Source organism: Osmia lignaria, chromosome 6, assembly GCF_051020975.1.
Source record: "Osmia lignaria lignaria isolate PbOS001 chromosome 6, iyOsmLign1, whole genome shotgun sequence".
In the NCBI taxonomy this organism is placed as follows: domain Eukaryota; kingdom Metazoa; phylum Arthropoda; class Insecta; order Hymenoptera; family Megachilidae; genus Osmia; species Osmia lignaria.
Window position 1 is genome coordinate 6,400,588 of NC_135037.1, and position 18,833 is coordinate 6,419,420.

An 18,833-nucleotide genomic window follows, 5' to 3' on the forward strand; every position below is an offset into this window, starting at 1 on the left:
AACAATTATCCACTACTTTTGTTTAAATAAAGTAGAATTAAAATTTAATAAGCTATCTCGAATGAACAAATATTCCTTGAAATAATTTATCACCAATCATCACAAAATAAAATGAACTTTCATTTTAAATAAAACTTTGAATAAAGTTCTATTTAAAACTTTATCGTATTTAATAATATTCTGAAAACATTAAATTCATATATTATTTAACAGTATTTCCAACAACCGAACGCTCAACATTTTCAAAATTAAAAAAAGGGAAGAAAAAAGAATGGGGGCGGGGCAGTGGGAGGGAGCGTACAGGGGAACCTGAAAAGAAAAGTTTGACTGCCCATAAGAGCAATCCCTAAGCAAACCCTATAAAACAAACCGAAATCAGACGCAACACTAATTTTAAAATTGCAAACATTCTGAACTATGACAAAACATCGGCTGGCAACGAAGGGTCTCACGCCCCCTAGACTTACGCCAGACGCTACATACCACCCACCCCGCCTGGACGTCGTAACGCCAGGACAGAGTGCACCCCTTCGCTAAGAGCGCTACCCGCCCGTCCAACACGTTGCATCCAACGGTGTCAGATTGACGGACGCCCATAGTATAGACAAAAGGACTGCAGTTTAGAATATGGTAACATATTTTCATATGTTCCATATTCTAAAGCTGCGCCTGCAAAGGCCTAGTAATGCATGGGTATATCTCCCAGAGATGGTGTTCACGGTCTTAGGCCGCGGAATCCTTGACTAGCAATGGATTCCCACCGAATGTGAGTCATAGTTACTTCCACTAATTTAATAAATGCAAAAAAGTAAAAAATTTAATAACAATCGCGAATTCATTCGCAACACTAATTTCATTAATTATATAATATGTACAAAAGCGTACGCGTGAAGGCTGCTCCATTATGCGCAACACTAAGCTGAAAAAAAGAAAAAAAGAAAAAACGCGAACTGTAACGCAACACTATTCAAATCTACCGAATTTTGTAAGACGCAACACTAATCTAAAAAAGGGGTACAGCCAATCCAAGGCTGTACCACGGCAGCTGGTCCATAGCTGCCCTATGGACCATGGCAACTCCACTGGATCGTTTTTGGGCATTTCTAATGCAAAACGCGAATATTCATTACCGCAACACTAATTGGCAGGGAACTCTATAAACTAATGCAAAGCAATCGCGTATTTATAAGTCGCAACACTGGGAAACAATCGCGCTAATGTCATTCGCAACGCTATCTTTAACAGACATGCAATTAAAATGCAGAAAAGGGGGATTCTCAAACCGTGAATTTTTTACTCGCAACACTAATTTCATTAATTATATAATATGTACAAAAGCGTACGCGTGAAGGCTGCTCCATTATGCGCAACACTAAGCTGAAAAAAAGAAAAAAAGAGAAAACGCGATCTGTAATAACGCAACACTACTCAAATCAACCGAATTTTGTAAGACGCAACACTAATCTAAAAAAGGGGTACAGCCAATCCAAGGCTGTATCACGGCAGCTGGTTCATAGCTGCCTTATGGACCATGGCAACTCCACTGGATCGTTTTTGGGCATTTCATCATATATCGCAACTCTAATGCAAAACGCGAATATTCATTACCGCAACACTAATTAGCAGGGAACTCTATAAACTAATGCAAAGCAATCGCGTATTTATAAGTCGCAACACTGGGAAACAATCGCGCTAATGTCATTCGCAACGCTATCTTTAAGAGACATGCAATTAAAATGCAAAAAGGGGGCATTCTCAAACCGTGAATTTTTTACTCGCAACACTAAAGCAATTAAAACATTAAAAATCAAAACTCTCAAAAATCTTAAAGCAATCAACATTGAAAAGTTAAATTCTATTTTAAAGCAATACAAGAAAGAAACGCGATAATCATGCATACGCAACACTAAATTGAACCGTGATCGATATTCATTCGGAACACTAAATTGAACCGTGGTCAGTATTCGCAACACTAAATTAAAAACGCGATTTGCCCAAAATCATGGGGGTCACGGGCCCCCTCTTCTCCTGCAATTACAAAACTACAACTACAGGCAAGCACAGTGACAAAGTAGTAACGATAATGATTTTCCATCATTTTTTGCAAAAGGATGCAAAATCATTAGTAGTTCCCCTCTTGAGAGACAGTTTGTCGGGGCGCTTCGGCATATAGCCTCTTCTTTCTTCGGGCGGTCCACCCACCTGAAACTTATATCTAAAGCTCGAGACTTGCAAATTCGCAAAACAAAAAAAAAAACAATTAACAAAAAAGAAAAATCGCGAAACTCTAATTGACACGTGGACGAAAAAGGACTTTATACATATAAGTCGTTGTTCGTGCACACGTGCCGTGCTCGAGCAGAACTTGTGCGTTTCGTGCCATCGCGATCGCGTATGACGACTTATGAAGTCGCCAAAAATTTGAAAAATTGTACAGATAGAATCGAAGGCGAACGGCATACTCCGTTCGTATCGATGGTATCGTCAATTCTTCAAATATATTCCAGGTACAGGTTGGTCACGCGAAATCGCGCCTACCCGACCAAGAGACTGTGACAACCTGCCCCGGCCCTACCTACTTACAATCTATCACACACACCAGAAGGTATACTACCTACCTACCTAACGCTATATTTAAAAAAGGCAAAATCACATTCTCGCAAAAATTCATTCCACGACCCCCATACACTCCACCCGGGCGCAAGAGCCTAAACTAGGGAGAACGTCCCGGGACGCCTCCGTCACCCGAGTTTCATCTCACATCACACTCTACGGTACGTACCATTTTTCACTGAAATCGTCTGGCAAGGCTAGCAATCATTGCGTATAATGATAATTACAAAATTTAATTAACAACTTTGATATAGAATATATTTCATAATAATGGTAATAATCATGGTATTAGTAACGGCAATATAGTAATAGTAATGGTAATAATATTATTTGGTTTGTACGTTCATTGTACATCTTGTTGAATAAAATATTATTTCAAATTAAAAGTAAATGAAAAAAAGTTATTAAACCGACGCAATCCCACAGCCTAAAAACACACACACCATATGTGTAGATTACGTCGTGCACGATATACTAACACAATGCCAGCCGCTTACTAATTATTATTCTTATGAACTAGGTCATCATGCCCATTGCCTCTACCCATCCAAGTAGCACCTGGGCACGTGAATGGGCTTTGGCAATAAACACGGAAGGGATTAAACCTGAAAATCCTGATCTACAAACATGATTAGTACATAAACATCTAACGGGCTAATATTTCATTATTTTAATAAAAGTGACTCGACTTTGTAAATATAAAGCTTTAAGAACAAATACTGAAAAGCAAAATAGAGCAACTATGAGGCAAACATGGTGCACTGCTAATATCAGCTGGCAACGAAGGGTCTCACGCCCCCTAGACTTACGCCAGACGCTACATACCACCCACCCCGCCTGGACGTCGTAACGCCAGGACAGAGTGCACCCCTTCGCTAAGAGCGCTACCCGCCCGTCCAACACGTTGCATCCAACGGTGTCAGATTTGCGGACGCCCATAGTATAGACAAAAGGACTACAGTTTAGAATATGGCAACATATTTTCATATGTTCCGTATTCTAAAGCTGCGCCTGCAAAGGCCTAGTAATGCATGGGTATATCTCCCAGAGATGGTGTTCACGGTCTTATGCCGCGGAATCCTTGTAACTAATTTGATTAATTAAATAATAAAAAGGATTGAGTTTAAAAACCAAAAGGATTCCCACCGAATACTAGTCAGTGCATCGTCATATTTACTCTCGCGCTGGAAATTTTTCGCAACACTAATTTAAGAAATGCAAAATTTTAATAAAAAAGAATTTAATGTCTTTAATTAAGAATTCTTTGCAATGAAACAAGAATTTGTTGTGAAAATTAATAAAACATCCTCGGATGACTCCCTCCTCAGAGTAAATTTTCAAGAATACGCAAAATGTGTTGAAATAGATCACTCTGAGTTGGAAATCTACCCGTCACGAATTGTCTTCTTGCACATAAATTGTTCATTTTTTCATGAACGTGTAAATAAGTTAAACTTCGTTATTGAATGAATGAAATTTTAAAAAATTCTCAAATCATATTTGAATTTATAGTGTACAAAATGTAATTAAATCAATGTAATAGCATCATTAATATGTATATACAGTATACAGATTACATAATACTATCAATATTATATTGCTTTGAACCATCGCAATAATTAAGTCAGATAGTATTTGACTTCTCTATTACAGACAAACTAAATAAAATTGTTTCGGTATTAAAATATTCTAATTCCACAGTTAAGAACATTTAAGAGCATTCATATATTTCATAAATATCTATTGGAATATGTGGAATTGAAATGATATTAAAACGCGGAGTACAAGAAGACCTAGCCTAAACTAAATGAAATGAAACAACAAAAATGTTACTACTCATGGGTATAATCATACCCATGGTCACTATGCTTGCGAACCACGTATACAACTAGTAACCCGTGTCGATTCGGACCATTCGTCCTACGACATGATTGGGCACTAGAGGAACCATAAAACATGCGACTCACCGTTCGCAGATATACTCTTCTTCCGACAGTCAAGTAGGAGGATGGACAACACCAGGTAGGAGGCTGCCTTGTAGGAGAATACTGAAGTCGTGAAGAAATTCATCTGTAACAAAAAAAGAAGAATTATGGTTAATTTTGAAAATTATAAATTTTTATTTTAATCAAATTATATATGAAATTGAATTATATAAAATATTAGCAATTAAAAAGAAATCTCAATTATCAAGTGTTGAAATTGTAAATTATTCTATTTTAATAAAAAGCAATTAGTGACGTACCAAGACGGAAGTCGTGAAGAAAGCCATCATCAGGATATCCAGGAACTCGGCAAAATAAAAAAATTCATCTGTAACCAAAAAAGAAGAATTACGGTTAATTTGGAAAATTATCAATTCTTATTGTAATCAAATTTTATATGAATTTGGATTTTATAAAATATCAATAATAGCAATTAAAAAGAATTCTCAATTATCAAGGGTTGAAATTGTAAATTATTCTATTTGAATTAAAATTAATTAAATAAACTAATAAAATACTTACACTCTTTCCTCATGGAGCAACGCCCAAGACTCCTCTTCAGTGGTGCACTGACTCTAATACCGGATATATCGAGCAATTAAAAATAAAAATAAAGATATGAAATATTAGTAACGCGACCGTGAATAATTTCCGGCGAACAATTGCAGAGACTCTACTTTCACGATGCAAAAAGAAAAATCAGAGCCGCGATGCTCTAGAAAATATTTTATAATACGCAGCAAACACCGACTCTACTTTCGCGTGATTCCTAATTGTACAAACGCAACTCTATTCAGGGCCAGTTCACCCTTGAAAAAATCAAAACATTGGAACTATGTTCGTACAAACACTGACTCTACCGACCGCCTTGCACGCGGCCACAACAATTCCTGGAAGAAAAGATTAGTGTGGAGGTTGGGGATGGCTGGAAATATACAAAACAAACATTCTTCTTCTTGAGAGTTCGTTAAGGAAATACTGTTATTATGTGTAAACGGAAATATTCCTGTTCATGAAATATTCTCAACGAACACGATAGTAATAATGAAATGTTTTAAATACTTGTTGATAATTATTTCAGTGAATATTACAAGAATAGAAAATCATTGTTAAATAAATATAATAGACCATTTTATTACAGTAGAGGATTTTTGTTGTTAAAATTGTAAGCATACTAAAAATTGTTGAAAATTCTATTAAGTCGTGATTTATAAATTGTCTAAATTCTTTTTTATAAACAAAGTCCAATAATTAATTATGCTTAAACAGCATGTGATTTAAAAACGTGATTCTATTTTAATTTAAACTTGTATCGAAAGCTGGATATTATAATATAATTACTACGATTTAACAAAAATAGATTGTTTAAGATAATTATTGCAGAAGAGAAGCAATCATTTGCAGTAAAATACAAATTATTTCAATTTTGTTCTAATTTAAAACAAATGTATTAAAATACTAGACGAAATTATTTAATAAAATGAAAAATGAATTATTCTTTTTCTATGAATTGATTAAAGAAAAAAAATGTCTCTAATCTTTTCTTTCTTGACCTTGGTACTAATTAATTATCAAAAATGCTTACAATTAAAACGATTCAGTGGAAAAGAAAATAATAATAAACGTTAATATTGATTACAATAAATTGAAACAATAAATTCTTACGAAATTCTATTTCAAACCCATATCAGGTGGCGTCCTTTCAATATGCATCAAATATCTGTAATAAAAAAGAAGTACGAATTTATGTAAATAAAATTTAATCAACAATAATAAAGTTATTATTAATAAACGATCGAACTATAATTGATGCAAAATATTTTAATAGATACAATGCGTACCTACTACTTATGCGGAAGGGTGCTCTCAACACGTCTTATCACTTCGACGTTCGCGAGAGAAATGGCGAGACCTTCCTTTCCGCCGAAGACCGGTCGGTACTTCGGCAACGCTCGGTATTGTTCGGTATATTCTGCTATCGGCCGATACCTAACCAAATATACGAACAGGTCTAAACAGAAATAATATTACGATGCTCAAGAAAGAACGTTATTAAATTAAAAACAGCAAATTGTATACAACAGTACTAAAAACATTCAGTAATGTTTAGGAACTTAACGATATAAAAGAGAAAATAATTCAGATTCTGCTGTTCTACTCTTATTGTGTATTCGCGACGAGAGCAAAAATTTTCAACTTGCGTATTTTTGAAGAAAACGCCGAATTAATGTTAAAGATCAAGAATTCAGAGTTCTCTTCGATGTTTCTTTCTGTTTCTTGTACTGTTAACACCCGATCGGCATTTAATTTAATATTTGAAGATAATTTAATCTTACCTGTTGCAGACACGTGCCAAACGGACGAAGCTTTGAAGAGGACTATGCACTCCACCATACTCCGCGCAACGCACCTTTCAACGATGAATCTGATTGGTCTAAATAGGAGGACGCCATAAAGGAACAACCAATCACAGGCATTGGTAGAAACTTCGAATTGCTATGAAACTTTATCATTAAAAGAAAATTATCAACGTCATATTGAAATAAGGTTAAGATTTCGTTTTTCACTTTAAAGCACCGAAATATAATAAAGAAGATAGAAAAATATATAAGATATTAATGGCATTTAATAAATTATCATCAAAAAAGCAGAATAAATGAGAAATATGTTGTTTTAGTTCGTATCTATATCATCAAAATAGGGTATAAATTTTCAGCTTACGCATTTCTGAAAACAGTATGGAAATGATGTCAGGAGTCATGACTCCGGTCTTCTCTTCAACTTTGTCTTCTGTTTCTTGTATTTTTGATATTTAATACACAATTTAATAACATACATGAGCTGCGAATGATTGCACTGTCCAGCATACTAAACGAATGAACTGCGCCCTACAGAAAAAACGAAGAACTAAATTATATGGTCTGTTTTAACCTTTTTGACGTCTTTCACGTATAAAAATCGTAGAAGACAAATTTCTTCTACCTGGAGGGTTATACATCATCTCTTGAGTGTTCGTTTACTCAACATAACTAGTTACGTTCTTAGATGAAAAGTCGCAATTTTCGGAAATTTTAATTACTTGTAACTTCTAAGTGCATTGACCGATCTCGATGAAATTTCCAGCATATTTAAATCTACGAAAGACATATTTTAAATTTCTATTATAGGCTCACATAAAAAAAATGAAAAATTACCCTTCATTATTTTCTTTCACGATTTCAACAAATTGTAATTTTTTAAAACGACAAAAGCTCGTATCTTAGTAAATTAATTTGTATAACTTCTCAAAAAACCTCATGTCATTTGGTCCAATTTTAAATTAGGTATTCTGTTATAAACGATGTCCAAACACTTTTTGTACTCACTGTAATTGTCTTACCTGTAATAAATGAGAAAATTCCAGATTAATAAAAAGAAATTGTAAATTAAACAATTTCTAAATGAAAATAAACGTTAAAATAATATATTAATTTGTAACACTGAATTGAAGCCCAATTTCCATTTTTACAATAATTAATTAGAGATTTTTAAATTCGATAAATTAGCAACACAAAATTTTGCAATTATTTGTGTAAAATGATATTATTCAAATATAATGCAAATTTTACAATGAAACTAATTGGCATTGAAATTTCGGATCGATTAATAATTAACCAAGCAACGTGTTCCGTGTACGGGTCATTTCTGATTGGTTATTAACAGCAGCCACCAGCACGATCATTAAGAGGATTCAATCGCCCATCAAAGGGATTTGTTACTTCGAAGTCAATAGACATTCTCCATTCCCAATAGCGCTAATTAACGTGTGAACCAGCTGCGTCTAATTTGCATTATTGAACGATAACTCTAACGATCGTTGGTGTTACCCAACCACCTACACCAAGATTAATTCTGATTTATTACATGTCCATTGTTAATATTGCTAATTCAAATGTTAAGTAATAATGTTCTTTCAACATTATTTTGAAATTTGAAACACGAAAAAAGGGATATAACACTGATCATCGATCACTCATAAGATAATTAACTGATAATTACAATTGTTCCAAATTATAAAAACGTCACCAAAGGGAAATTGATGGTCCGAAACAGGATACGATAATACATACGACTTCGACCCGATCAAAGTATTATCATCATTTATTTATTTAACTGATCATGACAAAGTAATAATCACATAAAGCTGTTAAAAGTAAAACCCCCGTTATCACTAAATCGTGTACTGTATTTACAATGTATATGTATAATTAATAATTCGCGTTCGTCGATTAACCGAGCGCGATGCATCTCGTTATTTTTATCGTTCTCTTTCATTCATTGACCAACGATAAATATATAATATATATAATTTTCTCATCTTTTCCATTTTTTTCAATTATTATTATTATTATTTATTTATCATTTTACCGGCGTGTCTGTATCGCTCTGCTTACAAAAATTAGGTAAGTAAAGCTAAAAATGTGTTTCTATCTTTCTTTCTATTATTTTTCTTCTCGGTTCTTTGACAAAAGCGCACGTAGAAATTATCCCTCGTTATTTTTCATCATTTTCTCATTCATTCTCTCTTCCACATTCACTCTGTCCCTCTTTTACTCCCCTCCCGACATAAGAAACAATATTATTGGTACCCAAAACCCCGTTTTTAATGAAATCCATCAAATAAAATACACTAGTTAACAATAAATTATTAAATATCTATTCACAAATATATGCATAGGCTAATTATCATCGTTTCTATTCATATTCTCATCACCGTCAATCTATCCTCACTGAATCGTGACCGCCATTGACCATTTCGTTATTATATTTTTCTTTCTTCTTTACACGGAACAACGGCCTCACGGTTTCCCTGTTCTTTCGTCTCGGTCTAAATAAATCACCAGCAAAATAGAATTGTTCGTTCGGTTTGTTCGCGAGAAAAGGGAGAGGAAAACGAAGATTCCGAGTTCGAAGATTTTTCGACAGGCAAGTTTCTCCGATTAACCGAATCTTCGTTTCCGCGATCGTTGATCGCGATTCTTCGACAACCCTGTTACCCTGAAATCGTGCTAATATCCCGAGAAAACGGTACCCAAGTTTCACGTAAACAATGTATTCCTACATTTTCATTCGCGAAGAAAAATATTTCACGATCATTCTCATATCTGGTAACTCGACAAATCCCTTTCGAAGAACAACGCTCTGGTGGAGTTAAGAAATCTTGGAAAAGAAACAAGAAATCGTTCAACGAATCGCTTCAACGGGTAATGATGACAACACCACTTATATTTGTCAATTCTTGGGCTCGATGACCAAAGTTTTAATATAAATAGAATTTTAATCAACTTTTGATCATTAGATTCAAAATTACGCTTCTTTTTTATTTTATCTAAACAAGAATATTTTAAATTATCTAAACAAGAATAGAATGCTGAAATTCAATTGAAATGGAAATAAAATGATTAAAGTCATAAAACTTGAAACGATTTCGATCGGCCAAGAATAGACTAATGTAAACGCTGTTTGAACATTCACGAACGAAGGATAGTTGTGTTTATGTAAAAAAGAGGAACGAATCGCTTGGAAGCATGACGATGAAAAATTTTGATTCGAAAAACAACAATCTTCGCGCGGAGATCTCGGTTCGCGTCATCGTGACGAGGTCTCTCGTCGTGCCAGTCACGTTTCCAAGTGTTTCGTTTTCCAGGAATAAGAAAAAGAAATATTCCCGTGTACACGTGTGGATATATTCTATGGTGTCTCGCTTCCGTTCCGAAGATGAACGCACGAAAGAACGAGCTTCCGGGAGATCATCCGTCATCGAGGAACGAAAGCCAAGAGGCGAAGTATATTTTTACGTATAATATATATTAAGTAACTTTCTGGCCGTCTTAGTCATCGACGAGTGCGATTCTCGCTGATTGTTCGGAAAGCAGACACGGGATTTATTATTTTCTTTTTTTATTTTCGAAAAATTCGTTACTTCTATCACGAAGAACACCATAGTTTCTTCATTTCCCGCGTCTTACGCTGCGTCGAACTGCAAGAAACGATTGTGTTAGTTTGTTTATCGTAATCAATCTTCTTGATGATTTTTTAACTTGAGGTGAGGTTCATAGGATCTATAAGTCTTTTTGTATTTTCAAATAGACTCGACTGATAAATGATCAACTTATTGCTGTAAGATCTTAAGTTTCAAGTATTAATATTGAACTGACAAATTTTATATAATTTTAGGCAGTGATTGGAATTTTCGATTTTCATTACAAATTGAATAAATTTTAAAAGTCTATGGGAAAGTTACAACAATTTACAGAATGTTTTTTAAACCCTGTCAAGTCTAATCCATGTTATGTTATCCACCTTTTTTATTAAGAACCATCGATTTACATCTTCGATGCACAATTATCGTATCAATGGCAGCGATTAAGCTTTCTTTGATTAATAATGAATAGTTAATTGTCATCAAGATACAGATTGATACAACTGGAACACAGGTATGTCGGATGTGATTTAAAATAAAAATCGGAATCGTTCGAACTTCGTGTCTCGTAATTGAAGAAAAATACATTTCTAGAGACGCAGTTTCCACGATTCCATATCGTGCACCATCACGTTTCCAGCAATCGAACGCAGCCTCTCCACGCTAAAACGCATCCATCAAGAATTTACAGTATCACTCATGCACACACTTTAACGCTTGCTTCGTTCGTTGCAAAGCCTATACAATTACACGAGGAATCGCTATATAACTCTTGCTTCTACGCCTGGGTACCTCGTATAGAATATGACTTTCTTATCTTTTTTTTTCTCTCCTTCCTTTTTAAATCTCTTTATATACACGCCAGTTTATCGGCTGCTACGTTCGCTCGCTAACTACGACTCGCTGCTTTTGCTTTCCCCTTCTTGTTAAACGATGCTTCTGTGCTTTAACACAGACACGCTCGTTGTCTCTCGCCATTCTCCTCGATACACAGTGACGGATCCAGAGAGTTCTCCAAGATCCATTCTGTTGGAGAATAAAATTGCCTTTGCTGTATCTTAATTTTATTAGATTTTTCATATTTTGCATATTTGTTTTCCATTGCTTTTTCAATAACTTCTGATTCTGTACACTCGAGTGCAATGCAGCTTTCCTTTGGCTAAGGATAAGGGTAAAGGGAGAAACCTTTCACTAATTGCTTTTGATTTTGGAAAAACTTAATGTAGACCCTCTTATTCTCCTATTTAAAAAATAAGGACCATGGAGAGACCCCCAATTTTCTGAGTTTTACACTGTTCCTTTAAAAGTTATTCTTTCGATACATGAAATTCTTTTAATATCTTTGGAAGTTGGGATCTCGATTGACCCAGACTCCGCTGTTCAAGAATTAACCAATGGAAATCTAAATTACACCAAGAAATTCATATTACTACGGTTCGGTGTGTAATAATACAAAAATCCGTGTACCGAAGACGAAAGGGGCAAAAATTTCTGGATCCGTCTCTGTCAACGCATAAAGAAAGAAATGAACTCATTCGCACCGGAAACTCTTGATCAGAGCTGTTGTTTCACCGTTGTTCCCGCTGGCATCGCGAGAGATGCTCAATGGCTAAAATAATCGCCATCGGCAATGAACACCCGATAGAGAAGAAACCATTGAACGTGAAAATTCGTTAAAATTGAATTTCGAAAAGGGTAACCCTCTTCGCACTTTTTTTTTTTAATCAAGTTGTTTATGAATGTAATTGCTTTATACAGTTGTCGCATAAATATAGTTTACTTTTGTTTAAGTAAAATTCGTTTACTTTTGACTGACCCGATTCTTTTTTTTATTGCCGATAATATATTTTCCAGTTGATTAATTCATCAGTTTTATTGCCAGTCAAACTATCTTTGATATCAAGTTTATTGTCTCATAGAATATAAAATTTTGTGTCCCTCGCGAAACTCTGCCAGTTCATTCTTTTTCAATATCGCGTTCATAAGAATTCAATGGTGGTGACTTTACAGAATAGTATAACAAGCGAAAGAATTCTCACGGAAAGTTTCTTTTTAGGCTAAAACTTTCGCGAAGTTTATCCCACTGGTTATACGGAGGCATACGCGATTCGCTTTAAAATTCAAGAAACAAAGGAACTTTTTAAACTGTAACCCATCCGAGCGACGCGTTTCATTCTTCTGCGAACTTTCTGCTCGTATCTTTAAATTACACTTGGAACTTTGTATCCAATTAGAAGTTTCAAAGGATAAAAAAATGTAAAAATATTATCATTATAATATTAAAACTATTTTTTCTTTTATTTAATGCTGAATAAAATCATTCAGAGAGTCACCCTTTCCATATCGAAGGTACTTTCGAACCTTTTAAACGACGAGTCAATGTTAAAAAAAGACCCCGATTGCATTCCATTCGATCGTTAAAAGAAAAAAGTCGTCGTATCAAACAGGAATCGGATCAAACGAATTTCCATGGACGCTTTTCGTCACCGAGATGATCGATGCACGGTTTATAGTTATTCAAAAGTAGAAAAAGATAGAAAAAGCCGCGAAGAATAGGTTCATCTCAGTGTACAAAATCGATAGTGGGCAGCGATGGTTCAATCGAGGATCATTTGATCGATCGATTCTATAGTGGTCTGCTTTTCAACGTTTCACCTTCCGACACTCTAAATTATTAATAACATGATCAATAATTTGATATTGAGTAATTTATAAGATTAATAAATTTAATAAATTTCAAATCTCATTAATGCACCAAATTATTTCCTATTAAAACACGAATTCCCAAAACCAATTAATTCTACATAATTCATGACCAATGTTCTTAAAATAAAATAAATGTATTTTTTTCTCCATATTTTTTGATACAAAAATTTCTTTACCTTAGAAATCAGCTTGTCAGGTTTCTCGAAAAAAATGAAGTATTCAAACAGAAGAGGGATGGAAGGAAAGAGATACTGGTTAAGCACTGACGAGCTATGTATCGTCGTGATTATCGTTAAATGGTAGTGAAACGTTCGTTGATGATTCTTCTTTGAAAATTGGTTTTCTGCGTGGCAGACGAGAAAAGAAATGGGCGAAGCACTCAGGCAAAACGGTTCAATTTTCGTTCCGTTTCTTCATCTCTCTATCGAAGTCCTCTCTTACATTCGTACTTGTTTACTAGTTCTCTCCATTTCGCTGTTTATTATATAGGTATTCTCACACACTCGCTTCTTCTTTTTGTTTTCCTATTTACAAACGTACTGTATACAGAGGTGTTCATGTTAACTTTACGTCCATTTTTTCAGACATTTACAATAATATTATAATAAAACCAAAAATAATCTGTGTTGAGCGTGTTGATTCAAGTGTAATGGATATTTGGAAAATATACCTAATTGCAGCTACTCAACACTCATCAATTTTCGTTAATTATCTCTCTTATTATTGTATTATTGCAAGTAATTGAAAAACTGTGCGTATTATCAGCACGAACATCCTGTACATTCGTGTCTATGTATGTATGTGTATTTGTTGCTTAAATAACGTTTGTTTAACATTTCCACGCTCCCCGTTTCCCTATTTATTCTCGATTTTACCTAAAATAATTATTTAATTGTTATTTAACCGCGGCGACACGTGGTTTAAAGGCTAGTCTCCACGTCGTCAATTCCGCACTCCTTTTCTTCCCTTAACTATTTCATTGTTCTTTGATCATTTTGTAATTCACGGTTCCATACGATCCTCGTGTACTTAAGTATTCACTATTTTTTTTTTTTTGTCATTTTTATCATTTTTTCATTTTTCTTTTTTCACGTGCACCGTCGAATTAATCAGTTCGTCCTCGATTGTTCTTCTATTCAAGTTACAAAGCGTTCGTTTCAGTCCAGCGGAGGATTATCCGGCGTTCTGTGGTTAGCAAACGATTTCGATGTATCGTCGGTGCTTGCTTTCTTCGAGGTGAGAAGGTTTTTTTTCAATTATAAAGAAGGGGCTGGCCGGTACAGAGGGTTGCCCCTGATAGGAAGCACGTGAGCCTCGGAGTTGAACACCCAGTCGTCTAGATTTATGAGATCGTCGTCGCTGAATAATAGGTAAAGATACTGTAACAGATAAATAAAATGATTTGTAATTTAATTTATAAATTTGTTAAATTTTTATTCATTTCTAGTAGTAGCTTTATTTTTATTAGATTGTTGCATTTTATTAGATTCATGGCATAAAAGTATTTAAAAATAGCACATATGGTACATCAATTTAAAGCTTAAAGTTCGATAAAAATGACTACCCGAAAGCTTCATCAATATTCTTCACACGAATCAATTGGTTGCTCGTTGAAACAATCAATTTACAGTTTAATTTGTTCCATTAGCAAATATCCAGTTCCAAATCGTTCATACTCTAAAATGGTAATGGACTTTTCAATTAATTTTTGGATTATAAACAGACTCTCCATGGTATAATCAATTGGAAAGTTCATTAACATTGTCGGATATAATTGATTAAAGACTGTGTATTCATTAATGAACAACACTAGGCTATTCATTGTTTGTTCTAATAAAGAACCAGTTATTTTTTATTTAATGTCGATAAAACGTTTCTGCAACAATTTTCGTCGATCTTTAAGCTTCAAATTGATATTCTATAAATTGCATTTTGAAATACTTTTATATCATCAAATTATTGTAAATTAATTGTAAATTATCGAATAAACCTACGTCTATTAATTTCTTTATTTTTGGAACGATCTTCGTAAAATAACTAAGCAATTGTTTTATTACCAAAATAGAGCGAATATAGCTCTATCGACATATGTATATTCAAACTGCAGTAGTATAATACCGTATTGGTCAGCCATTGATACTTCCTATTCTCGATTACATAGAGAGCTCATGTAATTCAATAATATCAAACTCTCTGTAACCATACTCTAAATACGACTCAACCATCCCATTTGCAAATGAACAAGTACCATAATAATCTAAGCACCGTTTCAAAATTTGCTAATTTTCTTACCAAAATATTTCATTCGCCTTCAACTACAGAAATATAACGAAAGGGTTAAAAGAAACTTGTTTCGGACACTACGATTCCTGGTCGCGCACAAATCGGCGACGAAGCAATTTGCAGAGGTCTTAGAAGCTTTAAAACATTCTCGTTGCGCCCGGAAAGGCGATGGTTAATGAGATACCTCTAAAATCCCGCGGGATTCGGGCAGCAATCAACCGCGCGTTAATAAGACGATTAACTGCTTAACGCAGCCGCTGTTACGGCCGATAATGGCTGCCTACGTTCTGCTTTATAAGCTTGTTCGCCCGTTTTGCCCGATCGTTTAATCGTCTCTCGTGTTGCAACGTTACAAAAAGCCTCGTGGTTCTTCCTCGCCGGAAGTTAAGGAAGAGGTTACGCGCAAACTTGCAGGATAATGCAGCTTTAAACGTTGTTATATCGACGCTTCGCGAGGGATCGAATGAGAATTTCTGAATGAAAAAGGATGGTTAATGTTTCATCAAATTGCTCGTGAACGCGGTGACAAATAAACTACAGTAGGGATGACAATTTTAGGGGTTGCATAGTGTAGAGTAGACTCCTGATAACTTTCCACCCTTCACACGTATTTTCTAATTTCACACTAATATTAATCATGTTTCATTAGAAGACCGTTTTTTTCACGCTTGTTATTTGTTAGAATATTCAATTATTGGCAAATTGAAATTTCTTCCCTTACAACTCAGAGTGTGGAAAGTCATCGAGAAATTAAAGCCTCGAGTTATCAATTGTTAAAACCTCAATTAAAGTTATCAAGAAATAATTACAGCAAAGTATTATATTAATTAATGGATTATAAAGCTCTCGTATGGTAATCGAGAAAGTTATCTTCTGTATAAATGTTTGTTTAATATGCAACAACCTAATACTGAAAATTATTTAGAAATTAGACTAAGCTACTAAAAATGATACTTTCGATTAGAATTCGAAGAATATTTATAAGAGATTGATCGAATATCGATCGGAAGGTCCATACCTTCAAAGTTTCGGCGAAGAAGTAACTCTGTTGAACATCGTCCTGTGGAGGATCAATCATGTAAACATTGTGAAGTCCAGTGAAGCCTCCAGGAACACGACAGTATTTCTCGAGCGCCTGGACAGCCTCCCAGCCCCACTCACGGTATTTCGGGTCCTTTGTCAACCGCCACATCACGAAGTACGACTCGAAGGTCTGAAAGAAAAATATTTTACCTCGGAATTTGGCTAGTGGCCCGGTGTTTGTTCGGCGAGTAACATCGAAAAGGTCGGATTGAATATTCTAGCTTTCATTACCAGACGAGAAAACAGTCGAAAAAATAAATGCTGAGAAACATTTCCCTGTTTTCCTTGCTCTCGCTTTTTCTACGTTCCACGATTTCCACGACACGTTTCTGACTGGTTGAAAAATTCATGTAGTTTTTATACTTGGATGAAATTCAATTAAACCTTGACGATTAACGACAGCGAAATATTATATTATATTAATTAATGGATTATAAAGCTCTCGTATGATAATAGAGGAATCAGTATCGAATTTTACTCTCGTTAAAGCTAAAAGCTCACTGTAATCAAATGAAATTAATTTCATGGAAATTTAATTGAAATTCATAGTACTTTCGAATGAAAATTTAATTTTTCAAGTTAATCTAGCAGGAGGACACATTTAATTGTGTTTCTTCATTTTGAACGAAATGGAAGAGATTTTGATTAAAGTGTATCTTTCGGTTACGTCTGGTCAACGAACTTACCTCTGGCCGTAGGATATAATATTTCTCGCCATTCTTTAAGCTCTTCGCTTCGTTGCCCTCGATGAAATGGAAAGCTTCAGGGCCGAGCTTTGTGACACTTCGATCATAGGATTCGTGGCACGTATTGGTCAGACCCCCGGCTATCGTCATATATCTATCGGACAATTCATTTTGCAGAGTTTTCGCGCCCAATGCGAACATGCCACCTGCAAATACACCGAACAATTATTAAAGTAACTGTATAAAACAATACGAAAAATAAAATTTGAAACATCTATCATCGATGATCTTCTATTGCAGTGAAATTCTTCCATCGGTGACGTAAAATTTCATTTTAATTAAACGACGAAACGAAATAACCATCGAAGAAATAAAACTTGATAGCTTGATAAAAGGATAAGGATCTTTTCTTTCACTCACCAGCGAAACACGCCAGATGACCCATTTTATGTTCCGGCCTGTCGTATTTCAGATCGGACACATAGAGCAGCTTGCCGGGCGATGTCTTGATCATGTGCTGATCTATCGCGGCGATTGCTTCGTCGTACATTTGTCTCGCTTCGACGTCTTCTTTACCCGATTGAATCCAGGCTTTCAGCAGGTACTCGTAGAAACTGTCCCCGAGACCTCCCAGCGACATGTGATCTGTGCTCGACAAAAGAAAGACCTTTTGTCAAATGATTTGCCATTCGAGGAATCCTTCCCTTACTAAGGTTATTCGTTATATTTAAAAGAAAACTTCAGCCTGGAAACACGAGATTCTTCGTTAAATTGAAAACAAACAGTGAAAGAGTAGGATGAAAGACAAGTTTTCATCACTTTCAAGGATGACAAACGCTCGGCAACAGCTTTTCATCGCGTTCACGGCTCGTTGTCGTCCGTGGAATTCATTCAACGCAACACGCCTGTTGGCAGCTTCGATCCTCGTTCATTAACGCAGCTGGTATTCAGGCTTTTCAAAGCGAATCGCGATTAATAACGTCGCGATGCGCAACGAAGACGAGATGCATCTGTCTCGGCGGAAATTCGCCAGGAAGTAGGCCTCATTGTGGGAACGAACAGTGAAACGGTCGAACACTTGGAGAACCGTACCTGACTCCTCTGGAAGAGTAGACAGTCGTTGGATATCGGCGAGGTTTTTGCACGAAGAAGTGCTGCATATAACGTCGACAATTCGTTCGAGAAAGAGGAACGGATACGGACAAAAGAGAGGAACGGAGATACCGGTCGCAGTTTTACTCTCGCGACTCTTCTTCGTTGCGGCGAGCCTCGAGTACTTTCATTTTCCTCCCTTTTCCTGTAGCCCGGGCTTGAACCAGATACGAAATCCAGCGCGCGGAAAAGAGAGGACCGCGATCGAAACCGGCAGAGGAAATAAATTAGATTCGCCGGAGCGGAACACCGACGACTTTCCACCGGTAAAGTGGATACACCGACCATGGAATTGTTCCGTTCGCTCGAGATTCGGTTAGAATTGTCAAAAATATATCTATGATATCGAATAATATTTTTCGT

The 18,833-nt window shown here is 35.4% G+C and overlaps 1 protein-coding gene and 1 long non-coding RNA gene across 4 annotated transcripts in view; both read right to left on the minus strand.

Annotated features, from left to right (window-relative positions):
• Nucleotides 1-4,343: 4,343 nt before the first annotated feature.
• Nucleotides 4,344-5,634, minus strand: LOC143305398 (uncharacterized). Its single transcript, XR_013062298.1, has 3 exons — nucleotides 5,121-5,634; nucleotides 4,859-4,926; nucleotides 4,344-4,683 (listed from the first exon to the last, which is right to left on the minus strand). It is a non-coding gene; the product is annotated as an uncharacterized LOC143305398 (long non-coding RNA).
• Nucleotides 5,635-9,972: 4,338 nt separating this feature from the next.
• The window catches only part of alpha-Man-Ia (alpha-Mannosidase class I a), a 350,946-nt gene continuing 342,085 nt past the window's right edge, over nucleotides 9,973-18,833 (minus strand). For all 3 annotated transcript variants that reach the window (XM_034318322.2, XM_034318324.2, XM_034318323.2), the window contains 4 exons: nucleotides 17,739-17,963; nucleotides 17,319-17,524; nucleotides 16,568-16,762; nucleotides 9,973-14,645 (listed from right to left, as the gene is read on the minus strand). In XM_034318322.2, the coding sequence (XP_034174213.1) occupies nucleotides 14,523-14,645; nucleotides 16,568-16,762; nucleotides 17,319-17,524; nucleotides 17,739-17,963 (749 nt within the window). In that variant the 3' untranslated portion in view covers nucleotides 9,973-14,522. The remainder of the gene's footprint in view (nucleotides 14,646-16,567; nucleotides 16,763-17,318; nucleotides 17,525-17,738; nucleotides 17,964-18,833) is intronic.